Here is a 21,706-nt window from a genome sequence, read left to right on the forward strand (position 1 = left end):
TGGCGCAGTTCTCAGCCAGGGCGAAATTGGTAAAGATTTACCTGTTTCCTATGCCTCGAAATTATTAAGAGGAGCCGAACTTAATTATTCGGTTATTGAAAAGGAGTTATACGCAATTGTCTTTGCTGTAAAGCATTTTCGGCCCTATTTATATGGAACAAAATTCCAACTTGTGACAGATCACAGACCTTTAGTATGGGCTCATAAAATTAAAGATCCGGCATCGCGGCTGCTTCGTTGGGTATTATTATTGCGAGAGTACCAATATGAAGTAATCTACAAGCCAGGACGACTGAATTGCAATGCTGATGCACTCTCACGAAATCCTGTGGACTTGTCAGATTTATCGATAGCGAATATTAAGTTAACTGAGAGTTTAATTGTTGAAAAAGAATCAGTTCACTTCCAGACGATTTCCTCAATGAATAGGAATGTAGTGACAGATTATCAGAGTAAAAATAGAGAGATTCAAAATTCAAAAAACCTCATCGAGAGTGATGAGTGGCTCATCGAGTGTGATGAGCAGTTCATTGAGCGTGATGAACAGTTTGCTAGTGAAAGGGAAGAAACTCAGACTCAGGGTTATGGGGACCCTGTAGAACAGGAAGATGTTGGTCGAACGGACACAGTACTGTCTGCGGGTGATACCACTGACCTAGAGGAGTGCTCACCCTTTCCTAGTGAATCAATGAGTTGTGAGAATGAGATGAAGGTGGTAGTTTTTCCGGGCCCGGAGGCATGGAGCGGAGGCATGCCCAGTGATGAGAGTTATGACTGTAAGACGTGCACGCATGACCCAAATGAATTAAGACAGATAATAGAAAAACAGAGAGATATACTAACACTCGAGTTATCCAATGGAAGTCGAATAAATCAGAGTTTATCTAAAAATTTAGTAAGAAGTAGTAAAAATAGTCCCAACGAAGATAGTCGTGTTTGTGAGGAATGCCCAGTATTACATATGGAAAATACCAGACGTATTTTTAATTCTGATTCAGAAGAAATACCCCCTTCTATTCAAGTCCTAGATGAAGAATTTCTCGACGACATCAGTGATTATGATGATCAAGTTAGTTCTTCAGATGAAGAAGAAACTAATACGCCTGAAATAACTAAAGTAGTTAAACACGGAAAAAGAGTGAAGAAACGCATTCCGTTTGTTGTTTTCAGCGAAACTAGAGATGGAGTTTTCATGAAGAAAGATAACATTGGAACTTTCATTTCTGCTGATTTTAAAATGAGAACCCCAATTTTTCAAGAGCTTCTAGCTAGAAGTTTTATTAATGAAAATCAATTCCCCAAAGAGAAACCAGAAATTGGCGATGTAGTAGTCTTCAAACATGGAAATTTCCATGTTTTTCTCGTCATCATTAAAGAGTCAGTCGAAGATAAAACAATTTTGAGCAATATAAATCTCGGTATTTCCAAATTGAAAGAAACAATGGATTATTTCGACGTGAGAACTATAAGGATCGCGACAACTGGAGGCGGGCTTGATAAACTGCCCTGGGGTAATGTGAAAATGTATTTAGAAAGGACTTTTCCCCAAGGTTATCATGTAACGATTTGCCTTAATCAAACGGAAATCCCTGAGATCGATAAACGTGAGAGGATTATAAAAGAAATGCATGAATCTGCAGTAGGTGGACACAAGGGTGTTGTGAAAACTTATGACAGAATTCGTCGATTATATTTCTGGGAAAATATGAAATCACAAATCCAAAACTTTATCAAACATTGTGTCACCTGTCAGAGGAATAAATTGGTTAGAGTGAAAACTAGACAACCAATGATCGTGACAGATACCCCACAAACAGCATTCGAGAAAATTGCACTTGATATTGTAGGACCATTACCCATTACTAGCACAGGCAACAGATATATTTTGACTATTCAAGATAATTTAACTAAATATTCACTAGCAGTTCCATTAGCGGAAACAAAAGCAATTGACATAGCAAAAGCATTCACTGAAAATTTTATTTGTGTTTTTGGTTGTCCTGAGGCAATTTTAACCGATCAAGGATCTAATTTCATTGGTGAAGTCATGAAACACTTAGCAAAACTATTCAAAATTCAACAGTTAAAAACTACAGCTTTCCATCCTCAAACAAACGGGTCCCTCGAGAGAAGTCACTTGGTTTTAGTTGAATATCTGAAGAATTTTATTAACTCTGACAGAGACTGGGACACTTGGATAAAGTACGCGATGTTTTCTTATAATACATCAGTTCATGAGTCAACAGGGTTTACCCCTCATGAATTAATTTTCGGTAGATTAGCACGCATCCCCTCTAGCTTTGTAAGAGAAAGTAGTGTACCTGTATATACAGATTATCTAGGCGATTTAGTTGATAAATTACGTAAAACACAATTAAGCGCAGCAGATCATGTTGATTTAGCAAAATTTAGATCTAAATTATATTATGACAGGGCTGTGAACCAGAGACATTTCCAGCCAGGTGATTGGGTATTTTTAATTAATGATGCTAAAACAAGTAAATTAGATGCTAATTATTTAGGACCTTATGAGATACAAAAGGTGACGAATAACGAAAATGCAGTGATAAAACTGACGGACTATCGAACAAAAACTGTTCACATAAACAAGTTGAAACCAGCATTTTTACCGAAGAAATAATCAATTAAGGTCTAGAATTATAAAGATGTAAATAATTATATACGTTCCTTCTTGAGGAAGTAAACTATAAGATTATAGCCTACTATAAATAGATCAATAAGTCTGTTCAAAAATTAGACNGTCTGAAGTTGAAGTATTTTGAATAAAAGTGTTTGTGTGCTCTCTTAAGCACTTGTGTTGAATTTATTTCACAATTCAACCCTTCCAACCAAATATTCTGGGATTAAACAATTGGACTTCGATGGAGTGCTCATCAGAGCTTTGGCGGCAAACGAATCTACAGTCAAAAATTGGCGCTCTAAATTTCATTGGCGCTACTGTCCTCCTAGTTACTTCGGTAGGACATAACATATTGGGCCATAGGGAATTTTGAGTGTCTTAGCCGTCATACTAACTTGAAATTTTACTTTGGGATGACCCTACCCAACCCACTGTTATGTCACGTGGAAAATGACGCGCAGTTGAGCGTCAATATGCATTCCTTGTTGCAACGGATGCATAAACGCTGGCTTGATACTTATCAACTTTTTGTTCTTGAATATGGCCTGGGAATGAATTAGGAATAGTTATGGATTTGTAATTATGCATATTCTGAGTGAATAATCATTGCAAAATCACATAAATGCAAGGCATATTTATTGAAATACACCCCGATCCAAATAATCACAGCTAATTCCACAGATCTAGTTTTCCGACATGCGCAGTCTGCCTAGACATTTAGGCGCCTTGAAATTGATTGGGACTTGTGGGACAATTGAAGAATCCTATCCAGTTATAATTAAATATTTTAATTAATTGAAATGGTTGCTTCCGAATAATTGAAAATTTGAAATCATAATAATTTCCTCTTCTTGAATTCTCCTCCAAATAATTCAAGCGAGCACCGATTGAAAGTTTGCGGTTGATGAAAATAGCAATTGAGGGACTTGATATATCATGAAGAGCCTAAAAAAATTTGAAAATTTCTAGACTCATCGCGAGGACGTTGTTTTCCATATTTTCGGCTTCGAAATTATCCTCGCACCACAATGTTCATCCGATTTTAACGTTTTCTTTAGCGTCGAGTAGATTCCATAGAATAAAACTATTTTTTTTTCATTATCTCAAATAGATTATGGGATGTTAATTTTTTTAGTTTATTATTTTTTTTTTAGTTTTTGCAAACCATGTAAAAATAATTGTTTTAAGTACTTGTAAAATTAATAAACCGGAAAGAATTAATTTTTCCATAATTTCATTCAGATAATCGACAAAGAAACCTAGTTTCATTCTGTGAAATCTAATGAATCCTGAAAAACAAAGTTTTCAGCAGATAAAACTTGCAGTGCGAGGAGCGAGGGGTCTGTAACTGCGATTTTGAGTGACACAATAATACAGTAGCGAAGTGGTCAAACGATTCAAGTCGATTTAAACCGTTTGACCACTTTGCTACTGAATTTCCAAATGGAATCGATTTATAAAATGATTTCCATGATTTCCATTACTGATTTAATTGATTTCCAACATTTTTATTTGTGATTTCCAATGACGTCCAAAAATTTCATGGAATGGAAATCAATGATTTGCATAACTTTGTTTGGCAAAAAAACACTGGCACATTTTTTAAAAATCAAAATTTTTTCTTCTTTTTCGAAAAAATTCAACGCAAATATTATATATTATATAGAATAAATATTATGTAGGAGAAAAATGTGAATTGCGTCTTGGGATACTTCTTTTCAAAAAAATTAAAAAAGATTAGAAAATTCACATGTTTGCAAAATAAATAAATAAATAAAAACTCTTGCAGGGGTTTCCAAATGGACCACATTGCTCAGAAAAAAATATGAGATATTAAATCTTCAAAAAGTATTTATTTGAACGATCGAAGAAAAACAAGAATTTTTTCATTTTTGGAAGACGCAAATTCATATAGAAATGCAAACTGTCAATTGATACGTCCTTGATTCTGGCAATATTAACATCTGTCAATCGAAAGTGACATCTTTTTCAAAGATTCGGATAATGAAAGAAGTCACAAACGATCGTACGGAAACTAAAAGAATGAATGATTGCTTGAATGATGATTGAAGAATGAATGAATGATTGAACTTCTCTCTGATCGGTATGGGTATATTCAACACGTTATCCCGGCTTATAGGTCATGCGTGTCTTCGATTAAAATGGTTGAACCATCAGTGAGATAAAGGATCCTTCAGGGAGTAAATCATGGAATCTAGGCAAACTGACAGCTTCGAAACTGATCTCTATCAAACTTTCTTTTGAGCCATTTCTCACTCCTAGACCGTCTTGACACAGATGGACTGCTTTGTTGAACCGTTGCCATTGGCATCGAAATTGATTCAACGACTCCATCACTTCTGTTTACAGTTGAAATTCTTTCAGTACAAAATATATAAAATACAGTTAAATAAAAAATAATAAAAAATGGATATTGAGTATGTGTACACCAAACACCGTTCGCAGTTTGGTAAATGGTGTAATTTTTCTGAGCATGATAAGATTGAGGTGGATGTTAAGAGTGAACCGAGTTTCATGAAAGATTACATAAGGCTTGATCCTGTGACGCAGGAGACACAGTTCAGTAGGAAGTTTGCTGCACACGAGGTACTTCAATCAGGTCAAAGATGGAATTTTTATTCATCTAATTTCTATTTTCTATATTAATTAGTTGATTATTCTCAAAACGAGTGATTGCGAAGGAAATTGTCACAAAACTTTTCATGTAATATTATTATGATGATTTTTTGTTGCATCGTCTATTATTAATATGATTCAACAATTATCTATTGAGATGAATGACGTTTTTAGTTTATCACGTATGGAAAAACTCAATGGAAAAGCAGTAGAGTTTTTTTTTAGCGAATACTAGGTTTTCTCCTAAATTTTCTGATATACGATTCGCTGCATTATTGATTCATTAATTAGGTAAATACGACAACTGCTACATTTAAAGAATCCGGACAGTATCATGTTGAAGGCGGATGGCCCAAGGATATCAACATGCATGATTTAGAGCAAACAGTTCGTTATCGGCGAAAGGTTGAGAAGGACGAACTGTACATCCACACAATGTTGCAATTACTCCCAGTAATTAGCCTCAATCTCCACAGAACACAAATATGTAGCCGTCCCCACGAAAACGTCTCACTTAAATTTCGATTTTGAGTCCACATAAAAAATAGAGATGCAAATGGGTCACATGATCCGTTATTGACTGTCACATGACGAGACATTTATGATGGCTATGATGGCAGAATTTGCCCCCCCCGCTATGACCGTCAGAATTTTACAAGAATAAATGAATCATTTTTCATCTATATAGATAGAACTTTATATTTTCTTTATCAATTTTTACTTCCATTCATTTCGTATTATGCTATTACGCATTTTGAAATGAAAATTACGGTTATTTTTCATGTATGCAGGTAACATGATTTGCTTTATTCGTGACACTCATATACTGAGCGCCAGCATTTCAACTGGGCCTCCACATTTCCCCGAAGATTAAATTCAAGGGAGGATTCCCATCAATAATCGCGTAGCTCGATAATATTTTGACCCAAACAACGACAATTTCTAGGTTTCCGATAGTTAACTTTATCAAAACTCCTAACGCATAACACGTAAATACTATCCGGAGTAACAATAATTTTTCCTCAATATGAACGCATCGTGGAAGCGACCGGACGGTCACTAACACGATAATTTTTTCTGTCCAAAATTTATTAAAATTAAAAGGCTCTGGGTCGTTGTCTGACTCATGCTTAATCCGAAGTTCTCGATGATTTATGGATCGCCTAAGGAATTCCCAGAATTTCTTACATAAATTAGAAATTTGTGATCGTCATTATGCATCTATATGCACGGTTTGATAGCAATTTGCTTGCAAATTATTTGTGACCATCATTTGTATTTATGTTAGAAAATTCAGACCGTGATTTTTTGGTAATATGACGCGATCTTAAAAATGACGACCAATTTCAAAAATATCAATGTAAAAATTGACATCGAACTGGTATAACCATGGTAATTAACACGGTCGAATGTGAAAAATGAAAATGAACTTCGTATAAGAATTCAACTCCGCACCGAGGGTAAACCGAACTCACAAAAAGGGTTGATTTGAACACGGGAATATTTAATCCTCCACACTCGAAGCGTTAATACTACAATTTCCTAAATATTCACTTTTTTTCTGTTGAGAATACTTATTTGAGAGAATATTAAGGATATCCAAGTATCTTTTACAGTTTAGCACAGACCACACTATAGATTCAACCATTTCCAATCATCATTTTTGTCAATTTAATTGCGTGAGAAAAATTTGAAAAAAAATTATGAATATTCAGCTTCATTCAAATTATACACACAGAATTATTTTCTTTATCTTTGCACTGAATTATTATTTTTTTTAAACATTCGTTGTTTATAAATAAATAGTTGAAATTGTTTAAAATATCGGAAACCTTATTTTTTTAGGAATGAAATCGATTTCTGGTAAAATTTGGAATATGAATAAATTTGTTACAATTGCGAACAAATGATTTTTACGGTGGAATATTGATTGTTTATAGATTACTTACAGAAAATGCTTGTAATTTCCAAAAATTACAATTTTTACATTATTTCATCCATCTGCCCCCGAAAGTATATTTTTCTGTACTGCTTCTCACGATTTCTCGTCTGGGAATTGGTATTACATACTTCCCAAACTCGAAAACGGTTCTATATCGAGATTCAAATTCAAACCTGTTAAGTTTAGATAATATAATCATTGTAAAATGTCCGGAAACTTAGGGTCAACTGGGGCTCAAAGGAAAGCTCTGATGTTCGACTATAGAAGTAGAAAAGTATTTCACTAGAGAAAGAATAGCCAAAATACTTGGATATCCCTAAATGTGGTATATTGTCAAAAGTATCAGGGTATACATAATTTCATACCGATAAGGAGTAAAATGAAGAAACGGGTCTTTTTCATGTGGATGGCCATACATATCGTGGGTCTTCAACAATTTTTTTAATGGCATTAAAATGGTAACTTCAAGCCCATGGAACACACCATTCTTCAGAACAACGCTTGTAACATCTATGAGCAGTACTTTCAAGACGAGGAAGTGGCACCGCTGATTCAAAGAACGTTTTCCAGAACTGTCAATGTTTACCGAGACATTGTGCCGTTGAAGAGGCCGATTACACACCTTTCTTGGTCGCCGGATCAGGGAAATCGATTGGCAGTTAGTTATTGTGATACTGAGTTTAAAAAATCGAAGATTTTTAGCTGTAATTCATACATTTGGGATATTGGTGAGGATCCTTATTCTATTGGATGATGAGATCATTTGGATAATTGTGATGAAGCAGAAAAAAGTTATATGAGTTTATTTTATTTTTTATACTTTCTTGCTTCCGCTCTGAATTTTCCAAATTTTTTTTCTGCATTTTTTTCCCTCTTGGAAAAACTCAAGTAAAAAAATTGAACATCGGCTATCACTATCGAATATTTTTTATGGAACATTTCATTGACACTCTGTTGGTCGGAAAAAATTATCGGAATTTATGAATACGAAATCGTTAAGTACCTTTCTGTAATCGTAATGTACGGCGATTTTAAGCATAATTTACGCTTTAACTTCAACCGTAAAATACGTTTAAGAACGCGTAAAAGACGATTTCGTAATAAGAAATATACATTTAGGTTTTTCCATATGATTCCAAGAATCATTTTTCTCGCAATTTGCCAATAAATTAGTATTGATTACTACTTTATCATGACCCTATTATTAACAACTATCGCTACAATTTCAGATAATCCAAACACTCCATTCTTGACTCTAAAACCTTCATTCCCAGTCGTTACAATGGATTATAGTCCCAAGGACAGTAACATCCTTGTGAGTGGTCTGATGTCAGGGCAAGTAGCAAGTTGGGACATCAGAAGAGGCACTGAACCCGTGGAGATGAGTCTTGTAGAGAACAGCCACAGGGACCCATGTGATAAAGCTCTCTGGATAAATTCCAAAACTGGAACGGAATTTTTCAGTGCATCCAGAGACGGTCAGATCAAGTGGTGGGACACTAGGAAGCTTCAAGCACCAATAGAATCACTAGTAATTGATTTAGTGAAACCTGAGGAGCAAAACATAGATCGTGCAACAGGAATTTCAGCTCTGCAGTTTGAATCATCTATTGGAACTCGCTTCATGTGTGGTTTAGAAAATGGTGAAATTTCCATTTCATCAACTTTCCAACTAATTTTCTTCCTCTTTATTATCAAGTTCACTTGATAAAGTCTCCCATGAAATTAATTCTATTCATTCAATTATCGAATTCATTGATTTTAAGACACCCAGTAATTGTTCATACGATTTTCTGTTATTTTTCTCTTTTGGACCCTGAAGGAATGGTGATCTCGGGTAACAGAAAGGGAAAAACACCAGGAGAAAAAATAGCAACGAGATTTAGAGCACAGTATGGCCCGGTAATTAGTGTAGAGAGAAATCCCACGTTTGTTAAGAATTTTCTGACTGTTGGAGACTGGACAGCTCGAGTGTGGTCTGAGGATTGTCGGGAAGCCTGTATCGCCTGGACACCGTAATTATTTACCAAAAACTCAATATTCTTTTTGATCAAAGAACAGAACAGGAGACTAGGTCGAATGAAAAATATTTACAGATTACATTGCAAGTAGTTTCATCACACTGACGGACCAGGGATGCGAAATGACATCACGTTTTTTCATGTCATAATTTGGATCACACTGTCGACTCACATATGCAAATCAACTAGTTAGATGTAATGTGACCGTCATGAAATTTTCTGTTACAAATTTTCAAATTGCACCGAATTTCAGTGCAAGGGTTTATGTTGGGAAAAGATTCAGGAAGTTTCTTGAAATCTAGTGATTTTGTTTTTATCAGTTTTTCTAGTTCCACGCGCCATTGCGCCATTTTTCTTTTTCACTAGTTTTTTCTAAGATGGCCGCACGACATGTGCCAAAGATTTGTAAGCCGTTTAATAATACAGAATAAAAAGTTAATTAATGTTTAAATTGAGTCTAAAGTGTTTTAAAACTACCCCAGTTGTGACCTTCTACAACATTTTGGCGAGCGTGACAGGACATTTCAGATAAAATGGTCACAGAACTGCAAAAGTTTAAGAAGCTGCGCAAGGCCGTTCGCCAGTCGTTCACACGCATCTACACCTCCATACTCGAAGAGGTACAAGCAGAACAACCTAACCTCGACAATGTGAGAACGTCTTTCGCCCTCTTTCGAGATAAGTCCAGTGAGCTCGAAGAGTGGAACGCGAGTGATTCAAGAGATGCAAGAAGACGAAGGAACTACAGACGACGCCTTGAACTCGGAGTTCGAGAAACAAGACGAGTACAAAAAACAGTATCACGAAGTGAAATTCAAAGTGCAAGCACTCGAACCTCCACCAGTTATCCCACCCATCCAAGTGGTTCAGGGAGACAATCCTCAAGTTATACAGGCTATTCACCACAACAGACGCTATAATTTGCCGAAAATTCAGCCTCCCAAGTTTGATGGTGAACTCAAGAATTACCTCCAGTGGTGGAGTTTATTTAAACCAATTCATGAAGACCAAACGATTCTCAAAGAAGAGAAATTCACGTACCTGGTCCAAGGTATGGTGGAGGGATCCAAAGCAGCAGAATTAGTTAAAAGTTTCCCACCCACACCAGAGAATTATGATGATGCTGTTGCCAGTTTACGTAATCGTTTTGGGAAAAAGGAATTGTTAGTTGAAACGTACGTAAGAGAACTTCTGAAGCTCGTTCTCAGCAATGCAGTGAACAATAAAGAAATTAAAGAGTTGTCAAGTATCTACGATCAACTCAAAACGCAGTTGAGAGCCCTCGAGTCCATGGGAGTAACGACAGACATGTGTGCTGCAATGTTATATCCACTAGTCGAGTCTTCACTTCCGGAAGAACTTCTGCGTGCTTGGCAACGTCATTCATCCACACTGCAGATTCCAGATGTGAAAGAGAGATTGAACAAGTTTATGGACTTCCTGGAAGCTGAGGTAGAAGCAGATCAGAGAATCGACATGGCTAGGAAGGGTTTCAGCATCTCTCCGTCAACTCAGAGTGAGAATAATGAGTCAAAGTCCAAGAAGAAATCGAAAAGTGAGTCTAAATCCATACCAACAGCTGCTGGTCTCCTTGCCACCAAAAGCGCTGCATCAGCTGTTTGCATTTTCTGTGATGGAAGTCATGATAGTGCAGCTTGCGAGAAAGCTAGGAAAATGACATTGACTGAGAGGACTGAACTGGCCAAGAAGAAGAATGCCTGCTTCAAGTGTCTCAAGACTAATCACAGCTACAGGACATGCAGACTCAAGGATACATGTGGTTGATGTGGAAAAAGACACGTGCTCCTGATGTGTCGAGAAAGAACCGAGAGCAGTGGTGCAGAAGAAACATCTAAAGTCGAGACGAAAGAGCTTAACCTCGCAAACTTCTCTTCAGATCCCGAAGTTTTACTCCAGACCCTAAAAGTCAAGATCGTCAATGGAAAGGCAGAACGTGAGGTGAGAGCAATTATAGACACGGGTTCTCATCGTTCTTATGTTCTAGCCACAATAGCAGAGTCTATGAAATACGAGGTCCTGGAGCAGAAAACGATGATTCATTCGCTCTTTGGTGGTTCTCGCACTCAGCCCCAACAACACAACACCTACACAGTTCGTTTGAAGAGTATGGATGATACTTTCGCTTGTAATTTTGTAGCCTATGATCAAGAAATAATCTGTCACAACATACCCAAAGTGAGCAATGGCCCATGGGTTGAAGAGCTACGTCGTAAGTCTGTGAAACTGAGCGACGTTGGAGAAGGTTCCCTACCCATTGCGCTGCTTATCGGTGCAGATGTCGCAGGAAAATTATATACAGGTGATGTGTTGAATCTCCAGTCTAGTCTTACGGCAGTTGGTACTCGTCTAGGTTGGACACTCATGGGGAAGAGGCAGCAGAATGCAGGGCAGAGTGATTCGGTGTTGTCAACTATCTCCATGTTTACTCAAGAAGCCAGTGTGTCAGATCTTTGGAGTTTAGATGTCCTGGGTATCACCGACCCAGTTGAAAAGAAAACCAAGGAGATGCATCAGAGAGAAGTTCTCGACAAGTTCATTGATACCACAATTGTCAACGAAGAAGGACGCTACGAGACGCTGCTTCCCTGGAAGGAGACACATCCACCCTTGACAGACAATCGGGGCATGGCAGAGAAGAGATTAGCAGATGTGCTGAACAAGTTGCAGTCCAGCAACCTTCTCTCAGATTATCAGGAAGTTTTCAACAACTGGCTCGAAGAAGGCATAATTGAAAGGGTTCCTGACCATGAGGTATCGAAAGACAGTTATTATCTTCCTCACACACCCGTGATTAAAGAAGGCAGCACCACTATAATTCGGCCTGTATTTGATGCATCAGCGAAAACTAAGCTGGGAACTTCGCTGAATGATTGTCTTGAACTAGGGCCAAATCTCATTGAACTTATTCCTAATTTACTGATGAGATTTCGAGAAAGAAGGATTGGGATCATTGCAGACATCCGTAAGGCGTTTCTCCAGATCAGTATAGGTCCTGAGGATCGAGATAACTTGAGATTCCTGTGGAAGGCATCCTCAGATGAACTTGAATACCAGGTGTATCGACATCGAAGAGTTGTATTCGGCGTGTCCAGTAGTCCATTCATACTGGGAGCCACTTTGGACTTACACCTGGATAGAGCTATTGCTAGCGAAGACAATGAAAGTGACAGAGAGATCCTCGGCCAACTGAAGCAGTCATTCTACGTGGACAATTGTGTGACCAGCGTGGACACCCTAGAACGTGCCAAGAGTTTCCAAGAAGTAGCTACGAAAACCCTCAAAGCAGGAGAATTTGACTTGAGGGATTGGGAACATTCTGGTATGAGTGGGGTGAAAGCAGAGTCCTCCGTTCTAGGTCTGAAATGGAATCGAGTGAATAATACATTGTCGCTGGTCTACACAGTCCTCCAGGAACAGCCACCAGAGTTGATTACCAAGAGAATAAGCCTCTCCATCGCACAGAAGCTGTTTGATCCCTTAGGTATGATATGTCCTGTGTTAATTTATCCTAAACTATTGTTGCAGAAACTTTGGGATGAACAATTAGGTTGGGACACAGAAATTGACATCAAAACGAGAGATTCATTTACCTCTTGGCTAAAGCAGCTCAACTACCTGAGGGAATTGACAATACCACGATGGATTCTTGGTGCAGACATAGCTGAAGCCTCAATCTCTCTACACGCATTTGTGGATGCCAGTAACACTGCATATGCTGCTGTTATATATGCAAGAGTGGAACTACATGATGAGGTTGACGTTCGATTCGTTTCCGCTAAATCCAGAGTAGCACCAAAGGGTTCAACAACTATTCCTCGCCTCGAATTGCTGGGAGCAACGGTGGGAGCACGTCTCATGCATTCAGTTGTTTCTGCTCTCACTGATAAACAACCAGAGTTACATTATTGGACAGATTCCTCAACAGTTCTTGCATGGATTCAGCGTGATAAACCCTGGGGTACGTTCGTGTGGAATAGAATTCAGGAGATTCGACGTTTGTCAGAGGCAAAGGCTTGGAGACATCTTCCTGGTACCCTCAACCCTGCGGACTTGCCCTCGAGAGGATGTACAGCAAAGCAATTAGTTGATTCAGGCTGGCACAAGGGTCCAGACTGGCTGCGTCTTCCTCCTGAGCAGTGGCCCAGTACTACAGTAAATGCAGATGAAGCCGAAGTCAGTAAAGAAATTCGAAAAACTGTCAACAAGAGTACTAAACAACAGAAGACACTTGAGAGTAGTTCTACGTGTCTCGTGGCTACTGAGGGTTCCACTGATCAAAGAGAGGGAGAAACACATTGGTACTTGAGACGCTTCTCCAGATACTCCAAGATAATTCGTCTTTTCGCTTGGATGTTGCGGTTCATTAACAATTGCAGACCGAGAAAATATCCAAGACTCGAGGGCTGTTTGAGTGTTTTGGAGATTACGAGAGCTGAGCTAGTGGCCTTGAGAGTAACACAAGCGGAGTGTTTCGACGGAGAAAGGGACCAGCGGCTGTCAGGTATGATAGTGTACAAGGATGAAATGGGTCTTCTTCGCCTCAAAACACCAGTGACATACAGAGACGACTCTCTGGGGTTTCGTTGTCCAATAATCCTTGATCAGCATCATCCTTTAGTCAAGAAACTGATCCACCTGTATCATCTGACTCTCCACCATGGATCCATCGATGTCGTGATGAATAAATTGAGAGAGCAGTTTTGGATTCTGTCAAGTAGACGAGTCGTACAGTCAGTCATACGAAGGTGTGTAATTTGTCGACGTTTCACTGCCAAGAGGTTCGAATCTAATCCGATACCTTTGCCAGAGAATAGAGTAAGAGATGCTGCTGCTTTTGAGGTGACTGGTGTTGATCTGGCAGGGCCTCTATTTTTGACAGAAGGTGAGAAGAGTTGGGTGGTATTGTTCACTTGTGCAGTTTATCGTGCAATACATCTAGAGTTGGTGAAGTCATTGTCTACTGACGCCTTTCTGGAAGCCCTGAGGCGATTTATAGCACGAAGAGGAAGGCCACTTACCATTTATTGTGATAATGGTACGAATTTTGTAGGGGCCTGTAATGCTCTGCGTGACCTCGACTGGGACAAAGTTGTGGAGCAAGGTGTTTTGAGTCGAATAGAATGGAAGTTCAGCCCACCTCTTGCAGCTTGGTGGGGAGGATGGTGGGAGAGACTCGTTCGTATGGTGAAAGAGTTGTTGAGAAGAACTCTAGGGAAGGCCTGCTTGTCATATGAAGAGCTCTCCACTACACTCTGTGATTGTGAAGCCGTTATCAATGCTCGGCCTCTAACTTATTTGGCTGAGGACACCCAGCAGTTGGTTCCGTTGTCTCCTGATGTATTTTTGAGAGATTTGAGGGAGTGTGGAGTGCCAGATTTGGATAGAGTGGACAGCACGTCGCTGAATAAACGACTCAAGTACAGACAACGCTTGCGACGAGAGTTGAGACAACGTTTTCGAACGGAGTATTTGGGACAACTGACACGAGTAAGAGGCCCAAAGGCGTCTCCATTATCTGTAGCTGAAGGAGATGTAGTCTTTGTTGGAAATGATAACAAGAAGAGGTTGGACTGGCCCCTGGGACGTGTCGATCAGTTGTTTCCGGGGAAAGATGGTGAGACACGAGTCGTAAAAGTTAAGACAGGGGATGGCTACTTGATTCGGCCGATTCAGAGACTTTACCCTCTGGAGATTTCACCTGTGGAAACAGTCCACATGATTACAGACCAAATGCCTCCTCCACCGGAAAGAATTAAGATGAAGACGGATGAGTCCAGTGGTTCGCCTGCCGTCGAGAAGGAGCATGAAGATCCTGATCATCTGATTGAGCATCAAACAAGAGAGAACATTGAGATCAAGACTAGACGCGGTCGCGTCATTCAAAAACCCAAAAGACTATTAGATTGAGAAAGTATATTCTTTCATTATGTTTAATGTTTCATTTATTCTTCAGAGGTTTTGTTTTGAGTTGATTCCTTCTGATATCAACTCAAGATGGGAGAATGTTGGGAAAAGATTCAGGAAGTTTCTTGAAATCTAGTGATTTTGTTTCTATCAGTTTTTCTAGTTCCATGCGCCATTGCGCCATTTTTCTTTTTCACTAGTTTTTTCTAAGATGGCCGCACGACATGTGCCAAAGATTTGTAAGCCGTTTTATAATACAGAATAAAAAGTTAATTAATGTTTAAATTGAGTCTAAAGTGTTTTGAAACTACCCCAGTTGTGATCTTCTACAACAGTTTACTTGCCAACACGCGCATCGCTTGAAGGCGTTCAGACAGAGAATGTTTAATGTGGAGTGAATTTTTCAGGTGAAAATTTCCGTAGAATCTCTAGTTTCCAAATCATGTGAAATTTTCTGATGAATATCATATCAAAAATTGTGATGAAAAATTCGTGTGAAATCATTTATTTTATTCATTGATCTCAACTGTTTGAGCATTCTCAGTGAGAAAAATGACACTTAGTCAGTAAACGCACCACTGATTTTTCTTTCTTAAACTGAAATATGACTGACACGCATGTTGACGCATTGTGATTATCCATGCATGGAGGTAATCATGAGAAATTTTCGAATTTCGAACTGGTTGCCGCCACCTGCGGTGCCACTAATTATATGGGATGTGACGGTCACGGGGGAAATAATCACGTTTGTGTCATGTGACTATAAATGGTCATGATTGGCCGTGTCACTGACGTGTCATGTGACCGGTCAGTGACGTGTCATGTGACCGGTCAGTGACGTGTCATGTCATTTTTTCGCATCCCTGTGACGGACTCTGTGTCCGTCAAACGCCGTTTACGGACATTGTGAAGAAAAAATTGTATTCGCCACTTGCGTGATCGCATTCTTCGGCTTCGCCTCGGTCTGCAACCCTCACACTCGTGAGAAAAGTTTTTTTCGGTCTTGTGACAAAAATAGCTATTTCATCATGGACCAAGAAAACATCTGTTCTGTAATAATCTTTATGTACTCCAAAAAGGAATTTGGATTTCATTGTAATTCACTATTTTTTCACATTAGACGAATTAGAAAAATTTGGTGATGTGCCGAATTAGATGTCCGGAATCTTCGAACTTATCTCCGATTCTTGATAAATTCACTGGAAAATTAGATGGTTTTTCAATTGATTAATTCACTTGTAGTATAGATCAAGCAATTAGCAAATTAGTTGAGCGTTGAATGCTTCATCTAAATAGCTCTACAACCTTCTTTAAGTCTCGAAGATGGGATTTTCTACTTAATTTCCCGCATTTATTTTGTAGTTTCTCCAATTGAATTTGATCTTTAAGTCTAAAAAATTAGGGATAAAAAGAAATTTCGTTGAAGGGGTCATCGAGAATTGCTGACGAGTGGAGTCTGGAGCCCGACTCGCTTTTCTGTATTCTTCCTCACGAAAATGAATGGTACCCTAGACGTTTGGGATCTATTGGTACAGCAGGACGCACCAGCATTGAGTATAAAAGTCTGCGATGAGGCTCTGACATGCATAAAACCTCATGAACACGGCCACTTAGCTGCAGTCGCTGGGAAGAATGGAACTACATATTTATTGGAATTTTCAGAAGCTCTTACTGTCAATGGAAAAAACGACAAGGTTCTTCTTACTGCGGTAATGGATCTAATATTTTGACAACAGAGAGAATCAATCAATCCAACTTTTTAATTGAATTAATAATTCCACGAAATATAGATTTATGGAGAATCGATCAGGGATCGGAACAATTCTCAATTTCAAAATAAGTTAAATTTAGCTTATGTTAACTGGTAATATTACCCAACAATTTTCAATTACCAAATTAATCATCAATCGAATATTCAAATTCCGAAATAATCTATCAATCAGTTAATCGAAAAAATCCTTTTATGAAATTTAGAATTATTTACTCAATAGTTAATAGAAAATTTAAATTATGAATTATTTTATTATTTTCAAATTTCAATTCAGATTGAAAAAACATAGTAATAGAAAGGTGCAAGTTCTAATAATATTGTTGCGTATTCCCGTTCGAATTCTGATCCAATTGTCTACCATCGAACGGATTTGAAGAAACCCCCTTGGTAACGATTGTCTTTTAGGAAACTTGGATATTGCACGATTCTTTTGGATCTCTTGTGCAAGACAGATCATTTACTTTGTTAAATAGTTAATAAACCGGGCCAACTATTTTATTAATCTGTGTTGTCTTCATTTATCACTGGATATAATAATGTTACAAAATATTACAAATGTAATGATTCACGGAAAGGTTCAGTAAAAATTACGGAACTCATAGTTGGCTTACCGATTACCGAATCGACTCAGAAAATTTAAGTGACGTTATCGTAATTTTGCACAGGAGATTCAGGTAAAAATTACGGAACGCTCTGGAAAAATTCTGTGATTTTAGGTAAAAATTACGTGACAGTTCCATAAAATTTCCTACAACCACATTGCGCTCCGGAATTACGGAAAAGATACGTAATTTTTATTGAATATTTTTCTCTGTGGTGTCGACCGATCGCTGGACTCGATTTACTACATTGATTGTAATTAATTAATCGACATCTTTTTCAGCTTTTAGATAGAGAAACTCGCCGCGAAAAAGTGATAGAAGCGAAGAATCGCGAGATTCGATTGAAAATGCGAGCAACTCGTGTTGACGCTGATGGAGAGGGGCCCGACGGAAGATCAAGGCGAGAATCTGCGAGAGTTCCAAAACCAACAGATCCATTGATCAAACAATGCGAACAAGAATACGAATCTGCAATTGAAGCTGTAATTTTCCGAGTTTCTCTCACTTTTATTTCCTTCTCTATGTATTTTCCTAATAATTAATTAATTAATTTATTTCTACAATTATTGATCTCAGGAAATAACGAGACAAGCAGTAATTGATGAGAATGAAGTGAACAATAATCACCTACAAAACGGCATCGCTCCGCCCAATTTAACAAATGGAGTTTAATTATCTGATTGTAAAGAATACTTCAGAGGAGTTCTAAAAGGGTTCTAATCTTCACAAATCGTTTTATTGATCGTTGGTTATCTCAATTACAAATCATGCAGAAATCTTCAAGGAATTTTTCACGGAGGACAACATTTAGAAAAAGTGATAGAAATTACGTAAAAAATTACATTCCAATCCACATAAATTTCAATACTAAGAACAAAGATTCAACTTTCACTTCGCAATTTTTTCATATTTTTATGTACAAATCGCTGATTTTCGAAGTCAAAATTGTCAGTAGTGCATTTTGCATCAGAATAGCATTTTTTACGTAACTTTGGTTAAACTTTTCATTTGGGGGTTTTGTAGGAAATTACCTCTTCTGCAAAACAGTTAATTTCTTAGATAATTAGGTAATTCACGAAAACCTTCCATTCAAGTCATTCGGTTCCCGGTTATTGCAGAATTTCTAAAGGAAATTTCAGATCTGCTGTTTCACTGGAATGTAAAGTTGAGGTGAGACGGGTGAGTTTGGAATATCACGGGTTATTGAAGTGAGGATATCAATGTTTCTTCTTTATTCCATGTATCAAAAATTGATCATTAGTGGAAAGAAACCAATTGTCAACATTGAAGAAGGGAAGTTATATGGCCTTCCACATCTTTGTGACGTCATAGAAAATGATTGGATGGGATTTGGATGAGGTAGGAGGGGAATCGGGATTATTCTCAATGTGAATAACCAGAAAATTTTTACAGAAAAAAATCGATAGTACGAAATGATCTGTCTGTCAGTCGTGTAGACGCCTAAAATGAGATGACTAATAAAATTATCTCGTCTATTCGATTTTTGAAATAAGCATCTTTTTTTACGCTAAAATTTGTCAAAAATGTGCAGAAGAACAATCACGAAATACTTTTTTGATATTGGACTTCTAAGTAGCGTATTTTTTGTTTTTTATGTGAAAAAATTTACTTAACATGTGCAATAATTCGATTACAATGTCTCGGGATATTTATACTGATTAGAATTCAAATATCAAAAGAGTGATTTGTAATAGTTTTTGGGTACGTGGAATAAGGCGATCCTCTGCGTTTTGAACATATGTTCAAAACGCACTGCAGTCTCTCCTCGACTGACGATATCATGGAAATACCCATCGTTGTTGATATCCAGTCCCTCTGCTATAGTAGATGTACTGAGAGAAAAGCGAACAGGTTCTCAAAAACATCTTGTTTGGACCAAAAAAATTGCAAATTGAAAAATCGCAAATTAATTACTGTAAACAAAATTGTTTGATTTGAATATAAAAGTCTCAAACATGAATATCTGTTGGCTCAAGAGGCGAATCAGTCACAGGAGATGGTGCTTTTGTCAGGAAGATAATATTTCTCATAAACGGAAGTTTATCCAGAACTATTTTGTCCCTACGTTACAAGATATCATCAAGTTATCATAGTGCTATGAATGTCTATTTTCCCCTTTAGAATGCATTCCATCGAGCAGGGATAGCCATATCCATAAATTATAATTACTGTTAAATTATTAAGTAGTCAATTAGTTAATATCACTCTTAAATTGTAATAATTGAAGTAATCATCAATTTAAATAGTCAAATTTGTCAATTAAATTGCGTGAGAAAAATGGGAAAAAATCATGAATATTCAGCGTCATTCAAATTACATTTACAAATTACATTACATTCCAATTACATAGAATTATTATTATTTTAAACCTTCGTTGTTTGTAAATAAGTAATTGAAATTGTTTAAACTTTCGAAAAACCTTATTTTTTAGGCATAAAATCGATTTCTGGTAAAATTCTGAATATGAATAAATTTGCTACGATTTCGAACAAATGATTTTTATGATGCAAAATGGTTTTTTTATAAATTATTTATAAATAATGCTCGTAATTTTTAAACGTTGTAATTTTTCAATTATTTCATCAATCTTCCTCCAAACGTAAACTTTTTAATTTTTTTCAGTTTTTCAAAATGTTTTCTAACGGTTCCATATCGACATTCAAATTCAGACCAGCAAAGTTCAAATAATAAAACCATTGTAAAATGTCGGACAGCTTACACTCAAATGGAGCTCCAATGAAAGCTGTGATGTTCGACTACAAAAGTAGAAAAGCACTTCGCTAGAGGAAAAATAGTCAAAGTACTTGGATATCCTTAAACAAAGATCCAGATTACTTTTGATACGTCGTATTTACTGATTAAGCAATATTCCAGAGTACTGGCCCTTGAATCGTCACTATTGCGGTCAACCCCGTCATTCTTGATCTCATTGAACTCAAAGCATGGATCACTAGCATCGATGGAGTGTGAACGTGTGAGGCGGTATTGTGGACGGTGAAGTGATTGGACCCTATTTCATCGATGGAACTGTACCATTATTGCAAAATTCTCTTTGATAGAGTACCCATATATCCTCCCCTATTTTTATTATTTGAAATTTTCAAGTGCAAGCATATGAGGATAAAACTTTACTGACTACTGGATTTGTGACGAAAATATAGATTTTATAAGTATCGGATAATTCTAGATACCAAATGATCATTTTTAGGAACGGTAAATTCTAGACGTAGGGAAGAGAAAAATGCTCTTTCACCACATTTCGATCGCTGCCCGATTCTTCTTTTTTTCGTAGTGTAACAGAATCCGCTCTAATTCAGATTCCCTGGGTGGCCCCCATCCCTAAACATTGTCATAAAAACAGAGGCATTATTTACTGGAAGACGAAATTTTTCTTTGTAAATATATTATATTTCTTTACTTGAACAGCCTTCGAAACGTCGTATGCATGCTTCTCCAGTTTGTCAGCGGCTTCCTGTGCCCCTATAGGAGAAGTTTTCCCTTCCCAGGGTACCATCCAAAGGGGATAGACCTGAGTAGAGGCCCGGATCAGGGGGTTTGACTGACTCCAAAAATGTTAGTTGGTACCCCACGGGAAAGGCGGCGTCCCGGTCGAATTGTCGGTAAATGTGAGTCGGGTGCGTGAGTAACTCGGCAGTAGCCAGTGTTGCCAGATATACCATGATCATGGTATTTGTACCATGATTTGAGTCATTTTACCATGTACCATGAGAGGGTGTCATGGTATGCAAAATATACCATGATTTCGAAGAAAGATATTTTTTTTTCATTTTTTCGTCTGATTGTCCCGAAAACTTCTCAGCTTTGAGTGTTTATCTAGTAGCGCACGACTCACTCATCTCGTTCATTCCTCAAGACGTTTTTGAATGCCGATAATTCCCGCCTTGATCGAAACAAGCACAGACTATGTCCAATACAACGGATACTGAACCCTGATTTAAAGGAGATCGATAAAGTAGGCCAGCATATGCGACCATCATTTGTTATGGTAGATCTCTGTGATTATAAATTCTTACCAATGACATACGTTGAACGAAACAGCAAGCCAATTGGAATGCACGTCTTATACGAACGACATTCACTACTTTTCCCGAGCAAGTTGTTGAATCCACTCGGTCATTGTCAACT

At 37.7% G+C, this 21,706-nt stretch overlaps 1 protein-coding gene across 1 annotated transcript; it reads left to right on the forward strand.

Annotated features, from left to right (window-relative positions):
* Positions 1–5,068: 5,068 nt before the first annotated feature.
* Positions 5,069–19,759, forward strand: LOC107046869 (dynein intermediate chain 2, axonemal). Its single transcript, XM_015269589.1, has 8 exons — positions 5,069–5,248; positions 5,570–5,731; positions 7,690–7,948; positions 8,450–8,863; positions 9,043–9,235; positions 16,593–16,875; positions 17,821–18,021; positions 18,116–19,759. The coding sequence occupies exons 1-8, from the start codon at positions 5,069–5,071 to the stop codon at positions 18,209–18,211; spliced, it is 1,788 nt and encodes a 595-aa protein (XP_015125075.1). The 3' UTR covers positions 18,212–19,759.
* The last annotated feature ends 1,947 nt before the right edge of the window (positions 19,760–21,706 follow it).

Source organism: Diachasma alloeum, unplaced genomic scaffold (genome assembly GCF_001412515.2).
Source record: "Diachasma alloeum isolate Michigan unplaced genomic scaffold, Dall2.0 Dall_scaffold_02639, whole genome shotgun sequence".
Lineage (NCBI taxonomy): Eukaryota > Metazoa > Arthropoda > Insecta > Hymenoptera > Braconidae > Diachasma > Diachasma alloeum.

Coding starts and splice junctions, on each gene's coding strand:
- LOC107046869 (XM_015269589.1), top strand. CDS start 5,069: ATGGATATTGAGTATGTGTACACCAAACACCGTTCGCAGTTTGGTAAA. Junction 8,864..9,042: donor CATGTGTGGTTTAGAAAATG/GTGAAATTTCCA, acceptor TGGACCCTGAAG/GAATGGTGATCTCGGGTAAC. Junction 9,236..16,592: donor GCCTGTATCGCCTGGACACC/GTAATTATTTAC, acceptor ATTTCGTTGAAG/GGGTCATCGAGAATTGCTGA.